The 24,101-nt window shown below is 43.2% G+C and overlaps 1 protein-coding gene across 3 annotated transcripts; it reads right to left on the bottom strand.

Moving 5' to 3' along the window:
* Positions 1-803: 803 nt before the first annotated feature.
* Positions 804-14,240, bottom strand: DEFB119 (defensin beta 119). 3 transcript variants are annotated; one of them, XM_033186011.1, is made up of 2 exons: positions 14,060-14,235; positions 804-1,079 (listed from the first exon to the last, which is right to left on the bottom strand). In XM_033186011.1, exons 1-2 carry the CDS (start codon positions 14,118-14,120, stop codon positions 886-888), a joined length of 255 nt encoding a protein of 84 aa, XP_033041902.1. In that variant the 5' UTR covers positions 14,121-14,235; the 3' UTR covers positions 804-885. The 3 variants fall into 3 exon arrangements, with proteins under 3 accessions (XP_033041902.1, XP_033041900.1, XP_033041901.1); XM_033186009.1 differs by lacking the exon at positions 804-1,079 and adding an exon at positions 12,608-12,869 and having other exon boundaries at positions 14,060-14,240; XM_033186010.1 differs by lacking the exon at positions 804-1,079 and adding an exon at positions 12,608-12,866 and having other exon boundaries at positions 14,060-14,239.
* Between the last annotated feature and the right edge of the window lie 9,861 nt (positions 14,241-24,101).

Below are 24,101 nucleotides of genomic sequence, written 5' to 3' on the forward strand. Positions count from 1 at the left end.
TTAGTAGAGATGGAGTTTCACTCCAGCCTGGGCGACAGAGCGAGACTCCGTCTCAAAAAAAAAAAAAAAAAGAAGAAGAAGACATATTATGATGAAAAAAAAAAGGAGGTCCACTGGTGACCTTGACCAGAGCCAGTTCAATAGCAAATAAGCACAAAGGCAAATTGTAATGAGTTGAGGAGAATCAGAGAAGTAGAGAAAGATAATGGGTAAAGTAAGTACTATACTTTTGACAGAATTTAGAACTGTTAGTGGGAGGTTAAGACATAAAAAGTAAAATTCGAATTTTATATTACAAAGCTGGTGTTAGTTGTTATTGGGGACATAAGCCTCTTAGGTTTTGAAGAATTAGAGGACCTTGACTATCCACAACAACAGCACCCAATATTCAAAGACCTTCTGCAATAAGCACCAAACAGGCCCTTCAGTCTCACGGCTTGAAACCAACACAGCTTATTCCATATTACAGCAGCTCTGTTGGTTATAAAGTTTTTTCATGAACTAGGCTAAAGTTGTCTACAAGACCTCCACCTACTGCCCTATGTATTCATCCCACTGGTTAAAGACCCTCCCTGAGTTCTACATGGCACAGATTAAGTCATAAATCTGCCTAAACCCTTCGACCCTCCCTTATTCGATTCATTCTTCCCCCTCCTCACTGGCTTGTCTAGCTTCTCTGTAACTGTTTCCCCAGTTTTCCAGCCTTCTCTCTTACGGGGCTTATCCAGAATGAAACAGACATTGTCACCATGCAAAGCCCAGTCTCTCACTATGATTTTCAGTGGATCAAAGACAGGCAAGGGTAGCAGGTACATGAATTTTAATGAGGGGGGTTGACAGCAGGTCTCTGTGCCCAGAGAGGTTGAGAATGGTAATCACCATCACTCAAGGTAGTCTTGGCCACTGCTTCTCATAAGACCAATCGGTATTTTCCTCTTTGCCGGAAATGCTTATCCTCATGTAGGACTGGAGGCAGCAGGGCTGATAATTTCTGCAATAGAGGTAAGGCTGTTCATTCTTTTTGCAAGAGGCCCTACAAATTCCACTGTTACCCATGCATCGAAGGATGTGGCGTTTGCCTGGCAAAAGAAAAAAAAAAAACAAAATAGTTAACTTCTACCTAGGAGTGACATGAATCTGATAAGTCGGGAAGCATCATAAAAACCTAAACGGGGAGCAGGGAGAAAACCTAAAGGGAAATAGTGACTTCTACTTCCAGGAAAAAAAGAGTCAATGTATTTTTCTTTATTTGTCCTGCTAAGTTCCGTTTAAAACCCTGGGTGTGTGTGTGTGTGTGTGTGTGTGTGTGTGTGTACTCTGAAAGGTAAAGTAAAGAAGAACAAGGCAGGGACCTCAGGATCTAAGGAAGGACACAGTCATGAATTCCCTGGGTTTTCTTTTTGCCTCATCGATCCCAGACTTGTGCTGGAGAGACTGACAACCTGGAAATACAAACGAGTACAGACATAGAGTCCCAAGGAAAGTCTCCTCTCTCTAGCCAAAGAACCAGGAAAGATCAACCCAGCAAGAAAGAACATTTTAGACAATAACCACTCAGCTCCAGGAAAAACCAAAGACAAAACTACACTCCCCACTCATACATCCACCAAAGAAGGCTACGTGGGGAGCCTCGAATTCTGCCCTTTCCACTCTGTAAGGAGGTGTAACCTCCTAGAGTGGAACCCAAGTGGGGAGCGGGGACTATTATCACTGCTGGATGGTCACAAGGCCAATCACCACCATGCAGTGTCATAGGAATCATGTGGGGAGCCTCGACTTCCCCTATCTGGTGGGAAGAAGGCATCCCTCCCTCCACTTCCCTGATGGGGTGATGACAGAAGGAGCCTAGTGCAGAGTCAAGACTTTCACCACCACACAGTAGTAACAGGGCCACTACTCCCTGAGATGTGACTTGGAGGCCACACAGGGAACAGAATATCCCTCCCCATCCCAACCAAGATAGTACCAGAGGAAATACACCTGGACTTCCACCCACCTGGCAGTATCCAGGCAGCACCCCACTGTCCTCTCCAGAGCGGTGTCAGAGGAGACAAGCCAACAAAGATCATTGAAATATGATCCAGCATCTCATAACATAATAATACCAAAAACGTCCAGGTTCCAGCAAAAATTACTCATCGTACTGAGAACCAGGAAAATCTCAACTTTAATGGAAAAAAAAAAAAAAAGACAATCAACAGAACTGAGAGTCACCCAAGTTGTGTGTATCTGTAATTCATTCCTTTGACTTCTGGGTAGTATTCCACAGTATTAATGTAGTAGTCTATTTAACCATGTGTCCGTTGAGGGCCATTTTGGTTGTTTCCAGGTCTATTGGGAGTTTGGGATTTTTTTTTTAAGACCATGTGTTTCTTTATTTAACAACTTCTCCCCAAAAGGAAATGTTTTTGAAAATCCCTATCGTTTATAAATTAGAGAGGATCAACCTGATAATAGGTTTTATTTTCAATAAAATGACAGGAACATTTAAAACTACAATGGACTAAATAAAGAATTTGTTATACTCTTGCTTCTAGTAATAATAAAACAGGTAATTTAGAACATATATCTGGCAGATGAAAGGTGGATTTTTTTTTTTCCAAGACAGAGTCTTGCTCTGTTGCTTAGGCTGGAGTGCAGTGGCACAATCTTGGCTCACTGCAACCTCCGACTCCCTGGTTCAAGCGATTCTCATGCCTCAGCCTCCCATGTAGCTAGGATTACAGGCGTATACCACCACACCCAGATAATTTTTGTGTTTTCAGTAGAGTAGGGGTTTCTCTATGTTGGCCAGGCTGGTCTCGAACTCCTGACCTCAAGTGATCCACCCACCTCAGCCTCCCAAAGTCCACCACACCCAGCCTGGACACATTTTTTTTTATTTGTCAGAAGGCATTAAAAGACAAAATAATGGAGGATGAGTGGGCCTAAACTAAGAAAAAAATTTGTTAAAATCACTATTTTTAATTTTAGTTGTTCTAATAGGTATGTAGTAGTGTCTCATTCTGGTCTTAATATGCATTTCCCTAATGGCTAATGATGTTGAACATCTTTTCAAGTGCTTATTTGCTATCTGTATATCCTCTTCAGTGAAATGTCTTTTCATATCTTTTGTCCATTTCTAATTGGATTATTACTGTTGAGTCTTTTTTTTTTGGCGGGGGGAGACGAAGTCTTGCTCTGTCGCCAGGCTGGAGGGCAGTGGCGCGCTCTCAGCTCGTTGCAACATCCGCCTCCTGGGTTCAAGCAATTCTCCTGTCTCAGTCTCCTGAGTAGCTGGGATTACAGGTGTGCGCCACCACGCCCAGCTAACTTTTTTTTTTTTTTTTTGAGATGGAGTCTCTGTCACCCAGGCTGGAGTGCAGTGGCACTATCTCGGCTCACTGCAAGCTCTGCCTCCCGGGTTCACGCCCTTCTCCTGCCTCCCAAGTACCTGGGACTACAGGCACACACCTGTCACTCCTCCCAGCTAATTTTTTGTATTTTTAGTAGAGGCAGGGTTTCACCATGTTAGCCAGGATGGCCTCGATCTCCTGACCTCGTGATCCGCCCACCTCGGCCTCCCAAAGTGCTGGGATTACAGGCGTGAGCCACCATGCCCGGCAATTACTATTGAGTCTTAAGAGTTGTTTCTATATTCCAGATACAAGTTCTTTGTCAGATATATGGTTTGAAAATAATCTTGCTCTGTTGTAATTTGTCTTTTCAACCATTCTCTTCACCGGGTGTTTCACAAAGTGAAAGTTTAAAATTTTGAGTAAGTCCAATTTATTGATTCTCTTTCTTTTCTAGGCTGTTCTTTTGTATCTAAGAGCTCTTCACCAAGCACTCAGTCTGAATGTTTTTTCCTATGCTTTCTTCTAGAAATTTTATAGTTTTACATTTTTTTAAAATATATAATCCTTTAAGAATAATTTTCTTTAGAGATGGGGTCTTGCTGTGTTGCCCAAGCTGGAGTGCAGTGACACAATCATAGCTCATTGTAACCTCAAACTCCTGGGCTCAGGCAATCTTCCCAAGTCAGCCTCTCGAGCAGCTGGGAACTAGAGGCACATGTCGCCATGCCCAGCTAATGCATTTTATTTTTGTAGAGATGGGATCTTGCTATGTTGCCCAGGCTGTCTGGAACTCCTGGGCTCAAATGATCCTCCCCTCTCAGCATCCTGAGTCACTGGGATTACAGGTGTGAGCCACCATGACTGGCTGTTATGATCCATTTTAAGTAAATATTTGTGAAAGGTGTGAGGTTTAGGTTTAGATTTTTGTTTGTTTGCTTGTTTGTTTTGTTTTTTGCCTGTAGATGTTCAATTGCTCCAGCATCATGTGTTGAAAAGGACCTTTCTTCCAATGAATTGCTTTTGCACCTCTGTCAAAAATCAGTTGGCTGTACTCCTATGAGGCTATTTCTGAGTTCCCTATTCTGTTCCATTGATTGATGTACCTGTCTCTCCAAGACCACACAAACTCAATTACTATTACTATATAATAAGCCTTAAAATCTGATAAAATAATTCTTCCAACTTTATCCTTTTTCAATTTTGTTTTAGCTATTATTCTTTTGCAGATTTGTCTTTAGGCAAGGTATAGACAGAATAGTCTGGTCTATATCTACAAAAAAAATCTTGCTGGGATTTTGACATAAATGAATATGTCAATTTGAGGAGAATTAACATCTGCTATTTGAGTCTTACAAGATAGGAAGATGGTGTGTCTCTTCATTTATTTAGCTCTTATTTCTTTTATCAATATTCTATAGTTTTCAGCATACAATTTCTGTACATAGTTTGTTAGATGTACACTTAAGTGTTTTATTTTCTTGGAGTGACTTTGAATGGTATTATATTTTTAATTTCAGAGTGTACATGTTCATTGCTTTATATAGAAATACAATTGATTTGTGTATGTTTACCTTGTATCCTGTGACCTTACTGAACCTACTTATTAGTTTTAGGTGTTTTGCCTTTGCTTTTGTTTTGTTTTGTTTGTAGATTTCTTAGAATTTTCTACATAAACCATTATGACATCTTCAAACAGACACCATTTTATTCCTTCCTGTCTAATCTGCATGCCTTTCATTTAATTTTCTTGCCTTAATGCAATGGGTAGAAATACTCAGAACTAAAAGGAACAAATTATTGATACACATAGTGTGGATGGATCTCAAGAGCTTAATGCTGCTTAGCTGGGCACGGTGCTCAGGCCTGTAATCCCAGCACTTTGTGAGGTTGAGGCGGGAAGATCACTTGAGCTCAGGAATTCGAGACCAGCCTGGGTGACATGGCGAAAACCCATCTCTACAAAAAATAAAAAATTAGCCACACGTGGTGGCATACATTTGTAGTCCCAGCTACTGGGGAGGCTGAGGTGGGAGGAACGCTTGAGCCCGGGAGGCAGAGGTTATGGTGAGCTAAGATCACACCACTGCACTCCAGCCTGGGCAACAGAGCCAAACCCTGTCTCAAAAAAAAAAAAAAGAGCATAATGCTGAGCCAAAAAAAAAAAAAAAGAAAGAAATAGCCAATCACGAACTCTCACATATGATTCTATTTATTCAACAATGTCAAATGACAAAACGATAGAGATGGGAAAACAGATTAGTGGTTGCCAAGGGTTAAGCATGGTGACAGTGCGTGGGGACAGGGAGGAAGGCTGGTATGACTTTAAAGGAGCAACAGGAGGCAGATCTTCGTGGTGATGGAACAGTTCTGCAGCTTGATCGTGATGGTGGTTGCATCTGCACATGATGAAATGGCATGGAAGTATACACATATATTGTACCAATATCAGTTTCCTGGTTTTCATATTGCATTACAGTTATGTAAAATCTAAGCATTGGAGGAATCTGGGTGAAGAGTACACAGGACCTCTCGTAACTTCCTGTGAATCTACAATTATTTCAAAATGAAAAGTAAAAATACGAATAAATAAAATAACCTAAGGGGCTATAGAGAGATTAAAAAAACAAAATCTAAAAAACAAGAACCCCTAGGAAACCAATCCTAGCTCCCATTTTACTTGCTGTGTATCCTGGGGCAAATTTCTGCGACTCTCTGTTCTACCCTTTTTCTCATATGTACAGTGTAGACTGGAAAAACAGCTAACCCCTAGAATTGTGAGGATTAGTGGCTAAATATATAGAAAGCAATAAGGGACTGACACATGGTAAGAACTAAATGAATGTTAACTATTATTGTTGTTTTAAATTATCATTTGAGCAAGACCCAGAAACTCCTCTGCATCCTTACTAACCCTGCCAGCCAGAACCACGTATACCTGATACAGTGGTCCTCTGCTCCCCCCAGCCCAGAAAGTTCTCCACCCAGATTCCTGGAACCTGGAGTCAGCCATTTGTGCCCCCACCAGATCCACTCATGCTTTCACTTGTGAATTCATTATTCATATTCAAGAAACACTCACTAAAACGCATTCATGTCCAGTGCTGGGCTTAACATCAGGCATGCAGATGTAAATAAAACATCATCTCAGCCCCTGTGGATTTCTACCTAATATGTGTGTGTTTGGGGGATTGCTGGAAAGGGGACAATAACTCAAATAATTACACAACAACATAATACATGTCATAACTTCTTAAGAGTGACAGTTTGTGAAGCCAATCAGAACTCAGTTTGGAGAAAGAGTGATAACCTAGAAAAGGGACTTCAAATTCTCCATAGCCTTTAAAGAGCCAGTAAGCAGAGAAAGAAATGTTGAGTGCTGAGGGAAATTACGGTTCAAGCTAGAATTGTATACTTAGCTAAAATTTTCTTAACAGATGATATGGTCTGGCTGTGGCCCCACTCAAATCTCATCTTAAATTGTAGCTCCCATAATCCCCACATATCATGGGAGGGACCTCGTGGGAGGTAATTGAATCATGGGGGTAGGTTTTTCCTGTGCTGTTCTCGCGATAGTGAGTAAGTCTTGTGAGATCTGGCCAGGCGTGGTGACTCATGCCTGTAATCCTAGTACTTTGGGAGGCCAAGGTGGATGGGACACTTGAGGCCAGGAGTTCAAACAAGCCTGGCCAACATGGTGAAACCTTGTCTCTACGAAAGAATACAAAAATTAGCCAGGCATAGTGGTGCATATCTATAATCCCAGCTACTTGGGAGGCTGAGGCAGGAGAATTGCTTGAACCTGGGAGGTGAGGCTACAGTGAGCCAAGACCGTGCCACTGCACTCCAGCCTGGGCAAGAGAACAAGACTCTTAAAAAAAAAAAAAAAAAAAGGAAAAAAAAGTCTCACAAGATCTGATGATTTTATAAAGGGCAGTTCCCCCACACACACAGTTTTGCCTGCTGTCATGTAAAATGTGCCTTTGCTCCTCCTTTGCCTTCTGCCATGATTGTGAGGCCTCCCAGCCATGGGAAACTGAATCATTCAAACTCTTTTTCTTTATAAATTACCCAGTCTTGGGTATTTCTTCATAGCAGTATGAAAATGGACTAATACAATAGATAAGCATACATTTAGATCTTTTCAGAAGTAAACCCGCTGAGAGACTTGATTACCAACAGGAGCTTTTTAAGAGTAAATTACAAGGGTTTAAAAATATAGTTCAATAGAATAAATAAGATCGAGTATTTGATAGCACAACAGGTGACTGTAGTTCACAATAATTTATTGTGCATTTTAAAATAACTAAAAGAGTACAATTGGATTTTATGTAATACAAAGAGGAGATAAATGCTGAGGTGATGGATACCCCATTTACTCTGATGTGATCAGCATACACTGAATTCCTGTATCAAACTATTTCATGTACCCCATAAATATATACACCTATGTATCACAGAAATTAAAAATAAAAAAATTTTAAATAAAAAAATTTACCAAAAACAACAAAATAAACTACAAGAAGAAAGAAAAGATTTCTTATATGAAGGTCTGAGAATCAACATGAAACAATAATAGATATGGTATGGGAAATCAAAGCATGGTAGGTAAGAGGTGAGTCACAACCACAGTGTAAAATATTAAATTTAGGCAGATATCTGTCATTTGAAAATTGGAATTTGGAAGAAATGTCCTCTATTCTACATGTATGCTGATTAGGACCAGCTGAGATCCCTCCACTCTGACATTATCCTCCCTAAATATGTGAAATGCAGACTTTTAACACAAATTTTTATAATTTTTTTCTGATGTTCAGAGACAGCCTTTCCACTGTTCACGTTTCACTTCATGTGAGTGGTAAGAACAATAACGATCATTATCATTCTTTTCTCTTTGTTTTCAACCTAACCTGAGTCAATTCTCTCTGCCTTCTATTTTTGTAAAATATAGACACCAGAAGACACCATCCCAACTGAATTTAGACAATGTTATTGTAAATTTCAAAAATAAAATAAAATAAAACTGAAAAAAAAAGCTAGTGCTCTCACCTTAATCTGAATGAATGTGAATACACAATACAATAAACAAACATTTCTGCCTTAGACCCCAGGAATACAAATTAACAAACTGCTAGACAAGACTATTATTCTGCTAGATGGAGAGTGAGGAAAGTCTAAAAGAGGCAAGGAATGGTATCACCTCAAGCCTCACTGTTTTCTCAACTTAAAAATCCTTTTTCTACTCCAGATCTCTGCTCAGGCCTCATTTTAGGATTCCCTGAGAATTGTTCCTTTCTTGTAGAATGCCCAGAATCAAGTGATAATCCAATGTCTGCATTACTCAGTGACAGTTTAGTGCCTACTTTCTACCAAAGAAACAAGACAAATAACAAAAGACAAAAAAAAAAAAAAAAAAAAAAAAAAAAGAAAAAAAGAACTCAGTTTGATCCCCTGCTCTATCTTAATACTGTGTGACTTGGGCGAATTATATCACCTCTCTGGGCCTCAGTTTCCTAATAAGTAAAATAGGGATGACAAGAGGATTGTTGTAAGAATGGAATGACACATAGCAAGGGTCAATGAGAACTATTATTACAGCTATTACAATTATTAAGAAATAATAAGACAGGGCTGGATGTGGTGGCTCACGACTGTAATCCCAGCACTTTGGGAGGCTGAGGCAGGTGGATCACTTGAGCCAAGGAGTTTGAGAGCAGACTAAGCAATATAGTAAGACCCTGCCTCTAAAACAAAAAAATAGAAAAATTAGCCAGGCATGTTGGCACGCATGTATAGTCCCAGCTACTCAGGAGGCTGAGGTGGGAGGATGGCTTGAGCCTGGGAGGGTGAGGCTACAGTGAGCCATGATTGCACCACTGCACTCCAGCCTGGGCAACCAAGCAAGACCTTGTCTCAAAGAAAGAGAGAGAGATAGTGAGACAGAGTTTATGTGAAGACTTTCATGGGTGGGAGCATCAACTGGGCTTTGAAGGATGAGAGGGCATTCATCACAGAGGTGAGCTGAGTGTTGGGGACCAGCCGGAGGGAGCCATGAACAAACACAATGTGGGGGACAGGAGAGGATGGCAAGAGGGTTGCAGTGGCTGAAGAGAAGGTATGTGAGGGACAGTCATGGGAGGTGAAACCAGGTCACCATGTGAAGGCTTTGAATGTCCAGACCCTGGGTGGTGATGAGCAAAGGAAGAAATCTAAGCAGGAGAATGACACAGAGAAACTTCCTACTAAGAATCCCTCTAATAATAGAGATTAATGCAGAGAAAACCTGAGGGTAGGGAGACCAGCGAGGAAACATTTTTTATGGTCTCGCCCCAGGCCTGGGAGCACAGGTAGCTCTCATGAGCAGACTAAGTGTCCCAGCTCCCAGAGAGGCAGCAAAACTATGAAAAGATTATGCAGCTCCTGCCTCTGAAGTGGGCTGAAAAATACGTTGTGAACGTAAGTATACATCAACAGATGAAGGGATAAAGAAAGTTTGCATATACACACAATGGAATACTATTTGGCCACAAAAAAAGCATGAAGTTCTGTCATTTGTGGCAACATAGATGAGCATGATGTTAATTGAAACAAACCAGATACAGAAAGATAAATATTACTTGTTCTCACTCATATGTGGAAGCTTAAAAATGTGGATCTCATTGAAGTAGAGAGTAGAATTGTGTTTATCAGAGAATACGGAGAGGCTGGTTAACAGATACAAAATCTCAGCTAGATAGGGGGAGTAAGTTCTAGTGTTCCATAGCTTTGTAGGGTGACTGTAGTTAACAATCATTTATTGTGTATTTTCTTTTTTCTGAGACAGAGTCTTGCTCTATCGCTCAGGCTGGAGTGCAGTGGTGCCAACTCAGCTAACTGCAACCTCCGCTTTCCAGGTTCAAGTGATTCTCCTGCCTCAGCCTCCCAAGTAGCTGGGATTATAGCCACTATGCCTGGCTCAATTTTCATATTAAGTAGAGACACGGTTTCACCATGTTGACCAGCTGGTCTCAAACTCCTGACCTCATGGTGATCCACCCGCCTTGGCCTCCCAAAGTGCTGGGATTACAGGGGTGAGCCACCCACACCCAGTCTATTGTGTATTTTCGATTAGCTAGAGAGAGGACTTTGAATGTTTCCAACACAAAAAAGGGATAAATGTTTGAGGTGATGGATATGCTAATTACCCTGATTTGGTGGTTACACTTTCTATACATGTATTGAACTATCACGTTGTACACCATAAATGTGTACAATTATTATTTGTGAATTAAAAATAATTTTTTTTTTTTTTGAGACGGAGTCTTGCTCTGCGGCCCAGGCTGGAGTGCAGTGGCCGGCTCTCAGCTCACTGCAAGCTCCGCCTCCCGGGTTCACGCCATTCTCCTGTCTCAGCCTCCCGAGTAGCTGGGACTACAGGCGCCCGCCTCGTCGCCCGGCTAGTTTTTTGTATTTTTTAGTAGAGACGGGGTTTCACCGTATTAGCCAGGATGGTCTCGATCTCCTGACCTCGTGATCCGCCCGTCTCGGCCTCCCAAAGTGCTGGGATTACAGGCTTGAGCCACCGCGCCCGGCCAAAAATAATTTTTTAAAAGAAATGTATTATCAGCCAGAGTAGGATCCAATACCAGGCACAACCCTAACATTTGAAGGTCCCGCGGCAAGAAGGCAAATGAAGGCTACTGCGTCATGTCATTTGTCTGCATGCTTAAATGTTTTAATCAAGCTAATAAAAAGAATACATAAAAATATCTAGCCTCATTTACAAGATAGCCCTTCATAATGACCTGAAAGGTCAGGTTTGAATTTATAATTTTCTGATTCCTCAGAACTCCATGCAGGAACATGGCATTCCGAGGGGAGCCTGCCCAGCCCACAGCTCACCTCTCTTCTCACCCATCCCCAGCTCTACTCACAGACCCTGCAAACAAGAGCATCCCTTGATGCTTCTCCTGCCTAGTGGTTGGCACCCAGTGGCCCAACCCTCCAAGGATGGACCTTGAGGAAAGGCCCCTGCAGCTCCTTGAAGCAGGCACAAGGTTTCTCTGGGCAGGCAATCCCAGGACCCAGCATGGCCCAGAAAGGGAGGAGGGCAGGCAGAGGCTCCTGGTGGGTATATTCCCCTTGCCCGCAGCAACTCCTCACCGCATGAGGAAGGACTTAGCCAGAGGAGGCCCAGAGTCAGATCGAGATCAGAGGAGGGGCCCCTCTTTCCAGAGTCTAAGAGCAGAAATATTGAGCTGAGAGCAAATAGTCTTCCTGGATGATAGTGAACTCCTTCTGTCTGTCTCTATGCCATGCATCATGCTTTATCGAGCACTCTTGGTCCCTGGCCTCACTGCAGAGGACGCAGTTCAGGGGTGAACAGCTGTGTTGGTTAAATGGGGCCCAGAGAATAGGACTTGAGATAATGAAGCCTGGGAAGACACCCAGATCCTCTAGGTTCCCAGTCAGGATTCTTAAATGTTCCCCACGAGTGAGTCTTCTCCTGGGCTGAAGTAACAGTTCAGATGAGTCAGGCTTCTGTCTCCCTCAGAGTCTAACACGGTTAGAAGGCACACAGCTCATATTTCATAAATCCTTGAATAAATCAATGAACAATAGCTGATGACGTTTGTTGAGTGCTTACCTTTGCATTATTATGTCATTTCATCCTTACTGCAATCCTGAAACAGATTCTACTATTACTCTTATTTACAGAGGAGGAAGATAAAGTTCTGCGAGGTTTATATGCAGAGTCTGCCAGTAGAAAGTGGCAGAGCTGAGGTGAATATGAGTGAATGAATCAATGAAAGAATGGAAAAAATGAATAATGAACAAATTCATATATAAATAAGCAAATCATGTGCTTTATCTTTTCTTAGTACTTAGACACCTTCTAACCCCTGGGGCTGGGCCTCCTGAGCACTAGAAAGCATCAGCTGGTTTCTCTAGAACCCCAAGGATTTGGGTTATATTCAGCCCCATCCACCCTCAGCCCATTCACTCTCAAAATGGACCAACTCTCCCAGCCTAAGGACTCTCCCACTCTCTAGGCATCTGCTATGCCTTTAAATCTCTCAGCTCCCGCCATGCTCTCCCCACTCCACTCCTGACTCAATAGCCTCTCCTGCAGTTGGTAGATGGGGAATCATCTTCAAGACTGTAATGATCACACCATCGCTATGACCCAGCCCTAGTGACTTCCCTCGACTACCTCTTCACCTCCCCCTGCCATCCCCCCACCCTCAATCCATGTGGGGTATCATTCCTTATGACTGACAGACACCAGAAATAAATTTGTGAGTTTTAATGAAATGTGGACCCTAAACAATCTGAAACAAAGTCATTTCTATCCATTATTTACATTTCTCTTCGTTTTTGGAGCTGTCGTGGACATCTGAGGAGTGGTCCAGCCAAGGATTCCATGAATTGTTACTGGTTGGATTGTTAAATAACGACTAGGGACACAGCACCGTTTACGATTTCGGCAGCGTATGATGCTGTCTTCACCATCTTTGCACAACAACCGGCAGTGTCCATCCATCCAACACTCTACTTTGGGGCATACGAACAACAATTAAGCAGATGTTAGTATCCCTCAAGTGGAGAGAAAAGAGAAGGCAGAGGAGGAACAGGAAGACAGGGAAGAAGAGAAGAAAGCCAGTTGAGTGAGTAATGCTAGGCCCAGTCCCAGGAAAAGAGAGAAGAGACCTTGAGAGGGAAGAGAACTGAGACAATGGTTCCAACCGAGAACTCCAAAGTTTTCAGGAGAGCCTTTTTTGGACTTCTCACCCTTCTGTCTTCCTATCCCCCAACTTCCTACTCCTTACTTTGGAATCAACTGAAGCTAATTAATGTCCCACCTAGCAGAGCTAGGAATGAAGGTAAAAGGACACGATCACCTGTAATATTAGGGAAAAGAGGATTCAGTCACATTACACAGACCCAGTTTCTTATCAATAGCCTGACCCTGTTTAACATAAGCCCAATAAGCCTCAGCTCCAGCCGCAGCCCAATCTCCAATCTTCCTTGACCCTATATTAACCCAATTCAAACTCAAACTCATTCAGGCCTACCTTAATTAGAACTCCCAGCCTTACTCAACTCAATGCCCCCAAGCCCCAACTCCAGGCCAAACCCTAATCTAATCTAATCTAACCCTAATCTAATCAAGTCACTAACCTCAATTCCCAGCAGTATCCCATCACCAAGCTGAACCCAAACACCCTGCAGCATCCAGCACTGACTCCCAGCCTCAGCCCAAGCCCCAGTCGAATCCCCAACACCAGCTCCACTCAACCCCAAATCCCATCCTCTCTCCAACTCTGCCCTAAACCATCAGGGAAGCCCAGCTCCTCACCTCCTGCTCATCCTGACATTCCTTCCATCACCCCAATGCCAAGGTTTTTCCTCCACATCACAACTCACCCCAACCTCCACTCTAGTCTCCCAAAGCCCTCAATAAGTCCCCAACCTGCACCCATGCTTTGCCCCTCAAACCTCTCCCAAGCTCCCCCCAGGATACCACCCTGGCCCTCAAGTGCCAGATGCTCCAAACATCTATCATCCCACCACTCTGGCAAAAAAGAATCAGAGAGAGATTTTAACCTGAGATGATCCTGGGGAAACTTCCCAAAGTTGCAGGAGAGAAGGAAAGGCTTTACATGATGCCCACAGTGAGAGGGGAGGGAAAGATGGGAAGTCCATGACCAGGAGCCCAGACCCCTGAGAGAGGCTCACATTACCTGATATCACTGGTACTTCTGTGGCCAGAAGGATGGCAAGAAACAAGAAAAGAAGTTTCATGGCTGGCAGACCTGAGAGGAGGAGGCACCTGAGCTGCAGGGGAAGGAAATAGGGTTCCCTGCAGCAGGGCAGAGATGAGCTTTGCTTTTATCAGCAGGGCTGTGGGCAGTGAATTAGAACAGGAGGGGATTTATATGAGGTCATCCAGGCCAAAGGACAGTGTGTAGCAGATGTCTCAGCAAAGCACAAGATGAGAGTGTGGGAAACTGGCCAGTACCAGTGCCAGTAAAGGGACAGGCCAATTAAAGCCATTTGGCCTTTGAGAGCCACAAAGGAATTAATTAATACATAATAAATATATATCAAGAAATATTTAACTTAAAAATTACTTTGCATTTCTCTGATAAATAGTAAGAACATTTATTCAATACAGTATTGGTCTTTTTATTTCTTCCTTTTGAATTATTTAGTCAGATATCTGGACAATTCTATTGGGGTGTTGTTGTGTACTTGCTGATTTGCAAGAACTCTTCAGTGCTGTTATTATATCAGCTGTCTTGTCATGCTTGGTGACAATATTGTTCTCCATGATTATGTTCTGTTTTAAAATATATTTTTTTGCCTATAAATGTTTAAATCATATTTAAATCTTAAAAACTAAATTAAACTGGCCGGGTGCGGTGGCTCACACCTGTAATCCCAGCACTTTGGGAGGCCAAGACAGGGAGATCACAAGGTCAGGAGTTCGAGACCAGCCTGGCCAACATGGTGAAACCCCATCTCTACTAAAAATATAAAAATTTGCTGGGCACGGTGGTGGGTGCCTGTAATCCCAGCTACTAGGGAGGCTGAGGCAGGAGAATTGCTTGAACCTGGGAGGCAGAGGTTGCAATGAGCTGAGATCGTACTATTGCACTATAGCCTGGGTGACAGAGTAAAACTCCATCTCGACAATACAAATAAAAAGTTTTTAAAAAATAAATTAACGAGAATTACTTATTCTCTGCTTTCTAACAGAAGGATACACGTGTGTAATGTCTTTAGGGACTTTGAACTTGCCAATCTTGTTTCCAGTTCTGGGCCTTAGCAATTGTCATCTGCTCTCCCTGTAGAGCTGTTTCTCCAAATCTTCCCACGAAAATCTCCTGCTCGTCATTCCATATCATCCCAAATGTCACCTTGTTGGAGAGGCTTTCCCTGGTCACCTTAGATAATGGTATTCCAACCCGCAGTCACTCTGGACTGTAATAACTTGGTTTATGATCTTCATATATGTATCCATTCTTTCAAATTTTATTTTACATATTTGATCTTTGTCTCTCCACTTAGTACCCATAACATCACCTGGTGTATTAAAATACTTGTTCAACTGTTTTAACTGATATTCCCCCCAAACAAGAATGACTCCAAAAGACAGACATGGATTTCTTTTTTATGTAAAAGTCTGGGTATGCAGTTAAGTGTGACGGCTTCACCATTCAGCAGGGAGCTAGGTTCCTTTTGGCTCGATGCTCTGCCATCCTCATGAAGAGGCTGCTTCATGTGATGACCATGAGCTTCCCCAGTTCCCACCGTCAAGTTCCCATCCCACCATCAGGAAAGGAGGAGCGATGGAAGTGAAATGCAACACCCTTCCTTTTAAGGACACCACTCAGAAGTTGCACCCTTCAGCTTGGCACGGTGGCTCACACCTGTAATCCCAACACTTTGGGAGGCCAAGGTCGATGGATCACTTGAGGTAGGAGTTCGAGACCAGCCTGGCCAACCTGATGAAACCTGTCTCTACTAAAAATACAAAAAAAAAAAAAAAAACTTAGCCAGGCGTGGTGGTGGGCGCCTGTAATCCCAGCTACTCAGGAGCCTGAGGCAGGAGGATGGCTTGAATCCAGGAGGTGGAGGTTGCAGTGAGCTGAGATCGCACCACTGCACTCCAGCCTAGGCAACAAGGTGAGACACCATCTCTCCAAAAAATAATAATAATAAGCTGCATCCTTTGCTTCCAATTCTGGCCACCTCCCAGAGCTCATTCAGACCATCGTGCCCAGCTGCAAGGGAGGCTGGAAATACTTTCTTTATTCTAGGCAACAATTTCTAGCTAAAATGTAGGGGTTGTTTTACTAAGAAAGGAAAGAGATACACGGAGGGGGAGGTGGAGTTCTAGCAATCTCGGACATACCTGGCATTAAATATTAAATAATATTTAATAAATATCTGTAGGCAATAAATAATAAATATAACTCACTTTAATAAGTAATTATACACAAGAAATAACTTATACATTGAATAAGTATATGTTATTCTATGAGAAGTGATCTAGTGGGAAGGAAACCCAAGTCCCTGTAACTCCACGGCTTTGGGAGGCCAAGAGGGGAAACTGCTTGAGCCCAGGAGTTCCAGGCCAGCCTGGGCAACATATGTGACCTCCTCACTGCAAAAAAACTTTTTTAATTAGCCAGGTGTGGTGGTACACACCTGTAGTCCCTGCTGCTCCGGGGGCCAAGATGGAAGGATCCATTAAGTCTTGGAGTTCAAGGCTGCAAAATGTTCAGTTGTTTTTCTGCCTCCCCCGCAGCTAGAATATGAACACGTGGGTAGGTTCAGCCAATGAGATGACTCCATCCTATTTTTTGAATCAGGTGCTCATGATTCCAGGAAGAAGAAATAGTAGAGAATTTATCTTAGCAAAGGAGCCCGTCATGATGTCCAGTGTCCGGGGGCAATAGGGAAGCCGGGCAAATAGGGGTAGAGTTTAGGGTCCTGAGCAACAGTGTTTGGTGGCAGCTGTGTCCTCACTAGACTGGGTCCATGGGGTGATTTTTCACTCTGGCTCCTCCTACCCTTCCTCCCTGATTCCCACCCATTTTCTAAGCCTTGCTCTAGGAATTCTCTGAACTTGCAAACAGCCAAAAGATGCCCTTTGCTAAACACCCTTATGGATGCAGTGACCATGGGCAAGTTGTTCAACCAGTTTTGGAGACAATAATACTGGCTCATGGTTTGTTGTGACCTTTAAGTGATAAGTGCCTATCTGGAGTTCAAAACAGTGCCTGGCAGGTAGGAAGTGCTCAGTACATTTTAGTTACAATTTCTTTGCTTCGAGGTAAGGGAGGAGGGAATTTAGAGCCTTGAGCGCTTCTGACCTCTACAGCCTCAGTGAAAACGAAGCCTAGGTTCTCTGCTGTGTTGGGGATTAGGGCTTGGAGAAAATGGGCAGGATCTCGAGAAGCCCCTGTCAGGCACGGAGGAGATACACTGGGCAGAGAGCTGTGAGAAGGACCTGTGATCAGGGCTGGATGGCCCAATAGGAGGACTGAGCACCTGCCCAGGTTCCGGACACTGGCAAGGCATGGGTAAAATAAAAGGCAGAAAAATCTAAAGAACCCCCTTCAATTTCAGCAGATAGGAATGTTTTGTATCATTTCACAAAAGTAAAATTGTATTTCAGAGTTGAGTGTTGTTTTATTTTGAATGCCACTGGGAGCGCTGTAAACTTCTTGGTGTTTAACGTCACTAAAGGTATTCGTGAGGACTTGCTTGCTGTGTGATAGAGCTGGCCAGGATGAGGGAATTTGGGGGTGCTATACAGCAGTGTGATGAACACACCAGGCATGCAATTTGGTCCAAGACTGAGCAACTTACCATGTGTCCTTGGCATGTCATGCAACATCTACAAGGCTCAGTATTGAAATGATATATCGTAGCAGAGGGGTTACAAGTCTGTATTCTGCAGTTAGTCTCCTGGCTGTGTTAACTTATAAAAGTTACTTAACGCTGGGCGCAGTGGCTCACGCCTGTAATCCCAGCAATTTGAAAGGTTGAGGTAGGCGGATCATTTGAGGCCAGCTGTTTGAGACCAACCTGGCCAACATAGCGAAACCCAATCTCTACTAAAAAATACAAAAATTATCCAGGTGTGGTGGGACATGCTTGTAATCCCAGCTGTTCAGGAAGCTGAGGCAGGAGAATTGCTTAAATTCTGAAGGCAGAAGTTGTAGTGAGCAGAGATCACACCACTGCACTCCAGCCTGGACAGAAGTATGAGACTCTGTCTCAAAACAAAAAAAAAGTTAGTTAACCTCTCTGAATCTCAGTCTCTTCTGCTATAAAATGGGGATAATAATATTTCATAGGGTTGATGTTAGGATTAAATGAGTGATTACACATAAGACACTTCAAACAATACCTGATACTTGACTTCAATATAAATATGTGGTGTTATTATTGTACTAGAACAGAAATTCCCAACCTGGAGGTTCCAGGCATTTCCTCACTATAGCTCTTTTCAATATTTCATAAGCCTTCTTAGGAATCCCTGTTTGCAAAGGACTGCCCAGGGAGTACTGTGATGACTCAGAAAAATGGCCTTGACCAACATAAGGAGAAATTGAAAAAGATGATTTAATTGCTATAGAACATTTACATTTCAGTAGCTGTGTTTATATTTGTGTTGTATTTTGTTTACGTGTACTTATGTGTATATGTGTAGATTTGTAATTTTATGTATTTTCTGCATATTTTATGTGTGTTTGTATGTATTTTGTGTGAGTACTTGAATGTGTACGTGTACACACATTGATTCTTGCATTAGTTTGCATGTAGACATGTAGAACATGTGTTTCTGTGTTGTTTAGTACCTGTGTACATGTGCATCTGTTCTCAGATCTCCAAATGCCATAGCCTGAGCTCCAGTCAGCTCAGTCCCTTTGTTCCTCTTAGGTCTCTACATCCTGTGACTCTGGAACATGACAGTTGTTTGGTGATTCTTCTATTCAGCTGGGAGATCCGGGCCAAGGCTAAGGGAAGTGCAGGGAGCATCATGGCCAAGAAGCAGAGGCCACTAGGGGAAAAGAGGCCAGGAGATAAGAGATGAGGGGAGTCTTAGTCAGAGAGCCAACTTGACCCATAATTGCTGCCTGATATCTCCTGGGGCCCACCAAGACTAGAACAGACTGTAGCCTCAGCCTTTGTAATGCCTCCCACATGGGTACAGCCTGGCCTGGCCAGTTCTGAAGACTGGACACCACCCACTCCCTCAAATCTGTGCAGTTGCCTTTGTAAATCCTTGAAAAGCCACCCACTCCCTGCAGCCTAAATTCCACAGTAGGGAGAGTGGGGAACTATTCATACTAGTTATCAAGTTCCCAGGAAGGAATTCACACAGGCCAGGTATTTTTACCTTATCTCGTTTACTCCTCCCACTAATCTATTAGGTTAATAATATGACAAAAAGGTGAAAGAAATAAGAGTCATAATGTCACAGCCTTTAATGGACGTCTTTCACTTCCATGCATTTACACCACCTCCTTCCTTTCCCAGTGAGGCAGGAAAAGTGTCCAGGCAAGGGTAGGTGGCTCAGAGAAAGATAATATGAGGACCAAGTTTGCCTAAAAGTGTGATGCAGCTATTTTAGAATGGCTGGATTCCAGAGAAATCCTCTACGCCAGCATATCCCCAACTGTGTCCTGTTTCAAGCAGTGTTCCATGGAAAAAATAAATGCTAGTGAGAATATTTATCCTACAATTTATTAGAATATTAACAGTCACACACCAGCTATGAATGCCCCACACACTCAAGCCTCAGGAAATGCTGTAATTACTTGTTTATTTTAAGTGCAGCTCCAAGACACTACTTGCCAAAGGTAGTGAGATGTCCAGTGTCAGTTATTATTGGGATTTCATGCCATCCTCCACTTGATCCCACTGGGACCCCATGGTTCTGGGAAATGGGGAAGGATCTGGTCCTTATTCCGTGATGATGATCTTTATTTCCTTGCTCTTCATGGTTGGGATATTGCTGATGGACTCCATTGGCTGTTCATTGGAGAGTGTGTGTGTGTGTGTGCGTGTGTGTGTGTGTGTGTGTTTCTTGAGACAGAGTTTCACTCTTGTTGCCCAAGCTGGAGTCCAATGGCACGATCTCGGCTCACTGCAACTTTCACCTACTGGGTTCAAGCAATTCTCCTGCCTCAGCCTCCCGAGTAGCTGAGATTACAGGCGCATGTCACCACGCCCAGCTAATATTTTGTATTTTTAGTAGAAACGGGATTTCACCATGTTAGCCAGGCTGGTCTCGAACTCCTGACCTCAGGTGATCTGCCCTCCTCGGCCTCCCAAAGTGCTGGGATTACAGGCATGAGCCACCACACCTGGCTCTTCGGATAGTTCTGGGCAGCTGGAAAATTGCTTTTCACCATGGCTATCTCCACCAACCACCACACAGCCATCGAGACCTTTGCTGCTCCTCTCAGGACTATGGCCACAGTGGCTATCTCCACAGTGACTGCCTTCCATGCAGGCAACCCCATCCAGCACCTGCTACCTTGGAGTGCTTCGTCAAACTCCCTTGGAGCCAAACCCCCGTCTCCTCTCCCAGTTCTGAGGAAATTCAACACCCTTAGATGCCATGACACTCTTCTCTCTTGCCCTTGAAGCTAAAATTCTTCATCTCACTTCTCCTGAAACGATACCATTTTTTTTCTTCCAAAAGTTTTATACTTTTTAAAATTTTATTTTACTTTAAGTTCTGGGATACACGTGCAGAACGTGCAGGTTTGTTACATAGGTATACATGTGCTATGGTGGTTTCTTGCACCCATCAACCTGTCATCTAGGTTTTAAGCCCCGCATGCATTAGGTATTTGTCCTAACACTCTCCCTCCCCTTGCCCCCCACTCCCCAACAAGCCCGGGTGTGTGATGTTCCCCTCGCTGTGTCCATGTGTTCCCATTGTTCAACTCCCACTGAAGAGTGAGAACATGCAGTGTTTGGAAACCATGCAATTTAATTGCCCTCTTTGTGCCTAGTCCTCCCCAAAAAAAATGGTAAAGGTTGTCTTCAGGGCAACCCCTGACCTAAACACACACACACACACACACACACACACACAGTTTCAATTCCTCAGTAGAAAAGGAAGGCCAGGATTTAGAACATAAAGTCCTGACTTCCTTTCCAAAAACAGGATAGAAAAATATCTTTTCATTCTTTTTGCTGATGTCTGTTCAAACAAAATGAGGAAAAATTATGAGGTAATTGCTATACTAAATTCTTGATACATCACCCTGCCAAAATGTTTGTTTTAAAAAAACATTAAATATGTGTATATAGTTGATCTGATGAATACACAAAACTGAGCAACTTACCATGTGTCCTTGCTTTTTGTTTGTTTGTTTGTTTGTTTGTTTTTTGAGATGCAGTCTCTCTCTGTTGCCCAGGCTGGAGTGCAGTGGTGTGATTTCCGCTCACTGAAAACTCCACCTCGTGGGTTCAAGTGATTCTCCTGTTTCAGCCTCCTGAGTAGCTGGGATTAGAGGCGCTTGCCACCATATCCGGCTAATTTTTTTGTATTTTTAGTAGAGATGGGGTTTCACCACGTTCGCCAGGCTGGTCTCGAACTCTTGACCTCAAGTGATCTGCCCACCTCAGCCTCCGGAAGTACTAGGATTACAGGCGCGAGCCACCATGCCCAACCGTGTCATTGCTTTTAAATGAGGATACCAGACAGGGAAGGAAAATGTTGCCTAATTTACGAAAGCACAACTTTCTCTTTTTTTTTTTTTTTTTTTTTTGAGATGAAGTCTCATTCTCTCACCCAGGCTGGAGTGCAGTGGCATGATCTTGGCTCACTACAACCTCCGCCTCCTGGGTTCAAGCAATTCTCCTGCCTCAGCCTTTCAAGTAGCTGGGACTACAAGCACATGTCACCATACCCGGCTAAGTTTCGTTTTTTGTTTTTGTTTTTGTTTTAAGAGGAAGTCTCGCTCTGTTGTCCAGGCTGGAGTGCAGTGGCGTGATCTTGGCTCACTGCAAACTCCACCTCCCAGGTTCAAGTGATTCTCCTGCCTCAGCCTCCTGAGTAGCTGGGGTTACAGATGTGCACCACCATACTCAGCTAATTTTTGTATTTTTAGTAGAGACAGGGTTTCACCATGTTGGTCAGGTTGGTCCCGAACTCCTGACTTTGTGATCTGCCTGCCTCAGCCTCCCAAAGTGCTGGAATTACAGGTGTTAGCCACTGCGCCTGGCCTAATTTTTGTATTGTTTTAATAGAGACAGTATTTCACCATGTAATTCTGACAGTATTTCAGTATTTCGTAATTCCCAAAATGCTGGGATTACGGACATGAGTTACCACGCCTGGCACAACTCTCAATCTACTCATTGATAATGAAATCATTGGCTGGTGACCATGACAGTGATGGACGTGACCACCACATATTTCTGTTAAGTGTCTCATCTTATATTTTTAATATATATTTAGTATCATTCTGTGCTCATTGAATATCAAACACTATTCTAATGTGAATAAACCTGAAAGAAAGAATTTTCTTGTGAGGCCATTTCTGCTGTCTATTTTAAGCTAGTTATATATCTCATTTAGCCCATCAATTGCTCAACTCATGGTCTGCGTCTTCATGGAGATTATAGTCTATCATGAAGATGAACACTAAGCAAAGATTAAGTACAGGTGTGGTGGGTGCTGCAAAGGTGATGTGCAGGATGCAGTTGGCAGGGCTGGGTCCAGGGTGAAGTGAGAAGTGCAACAGGTACCTAAAGGGTGACATTTAAGGAGGCATTTGCATGACCCTGAGAGTGAGTGCCTCCTTATGTATCACACCCTAGGCACCTCCCTCTCCTCACCCTAGTCCTGGCCCTGGCTATCAGAAAAGCAAAGGTGGGGTGGGAAATATTCTGATGTAATATTCGGGGTAACATTCTCTGACAGTTGTCATTTACTGCATCTTTGGACACTCAGTATCTGAGTTCCTTTCCATTAGGGAAGCTAGTCTCTATTTTTGTGGTCTTGGTGGAAAGGAAGGCTGACCTTCAACTACAGAATGCCCTAAAGGCAAATATTCTCTTATGCCACCTTGAAAGTTAGCAGACAGGTGCATGACCCAGGCTCAGCCAACTGGGCGCTCCAACAAAGGACTTGAATCTTAAAGGACTAAATCCAAACCACAGGGAAGGTGGAGGAAATACACAGTGGCAGCAGCAATGACAAGAGTCCAGGTGTGATATTGATGCCTAGTGCTCTGGCAGCAATGCTCGTGGTAAGATCTTGGTAGGCTATTTCTGCTGCCCACTGTGTCTCGGTCTTTTCAAGCCCGATTGTATAGACTTCTGGTCAGTTCTATGAGCTACATGATATCCTTCCAAGAAATTATCATTTTTGCTTAAATTCCTCTCTAATGAACTCTTACATTACATCCAATAATAAATGTAAGGTGTTTCATCTTAAAATATGTTGAGGGAATGTTGCTATATTCAGTAAGGAACTCTTGTGAGATTGGGTGCTAGAACGTGGGACAATCTGACCTGGCAGAGAGACTAGAGGGACAGCAGCAAAACTCAGGGTAGAAGGCCTCAAATATGGGAAAGAGGAGGGAGACTGCTAATGAGGGACTGAGCTGAGATAGCAGTTCCAAAAAGAGTGAAGAGAGTAAGGTTTGCATCAAAACATCACAGGGGAAGAATCAGGGGGCCTCGATGGCTGACTTGATGAGAGAAGTCAAGAAATGAACATACAAAGTCAGTCTCAAGACAGCATAGAGCTGCCATCACATTCTCTCTCTTTCTTTCTTTCTTTTCTTTTCTTTTTTCTTTCTTTCTTTCTTTCTTTTTGAGACAGAGTCTCACTCTGTTGTCCAGGCTAGAGTGCAGTGGAGCGACCTCAGCTCACTGCAACCTCCGCCCCCTGGGTTCACATGATTCTCCTGCCTCAGCCTCCCGAGTAGCTGGGACTACAAGTGACCGCCACCACGTCCCGCTAATTTTTTGTATTTTTACTAGAGATGGGGTTTCACCATGTTGGCCAGGCTTGTGATCTTGAGAACTCCTTACCTCAAGTGACCCACCTGCCTCGGCCTCCCAAAGTGCAGGAATTACAGGTGTCAGCCACCGCACCCGGCCTGCCTTCAGATTCTTGAATGACTGTCCATACACAGACAGATCTTTGTGTACTCAAAATATAGAACAAAGGCTTCATGTAAATGTAACCAGAATTTAGATAACTCCAGTTTGGGCACAAACAGTATTTTCCAC

The sequence above is a fragment of the Trachypithecus francoisi genome, unplaced genomic scaffold, assembly GCF_009764315.1.
Source record: "Trachypithecus francoisi isolate TF-2019V2 unplaced genomic scaffold, Tfra_2.0 Lachesis_group21, whole genome shotgun sequence".
NCBI lineage: Eukaryota > Metazoa > Chordata > Mammalia > Primates > Cercopithecidae > Trachypithecus > Trachypithecus francoisi.

Coding starts and splice junctions, on each gene's coding strand:
- DEFB119 (XM_033186009.1), bottom strand. CDS start 14,120: ATGAAACTTCTTTTCTTGTTTCTTGCCATCCTTCTGGCCACAGAAGTA. Junction 12,870..14,059: donor AGAAGTACCAGTGATATCAG/GTAATGTGAGCC, acceptor TATGCCCCAAAG/TAGAGTGTTGGATGGATGGA.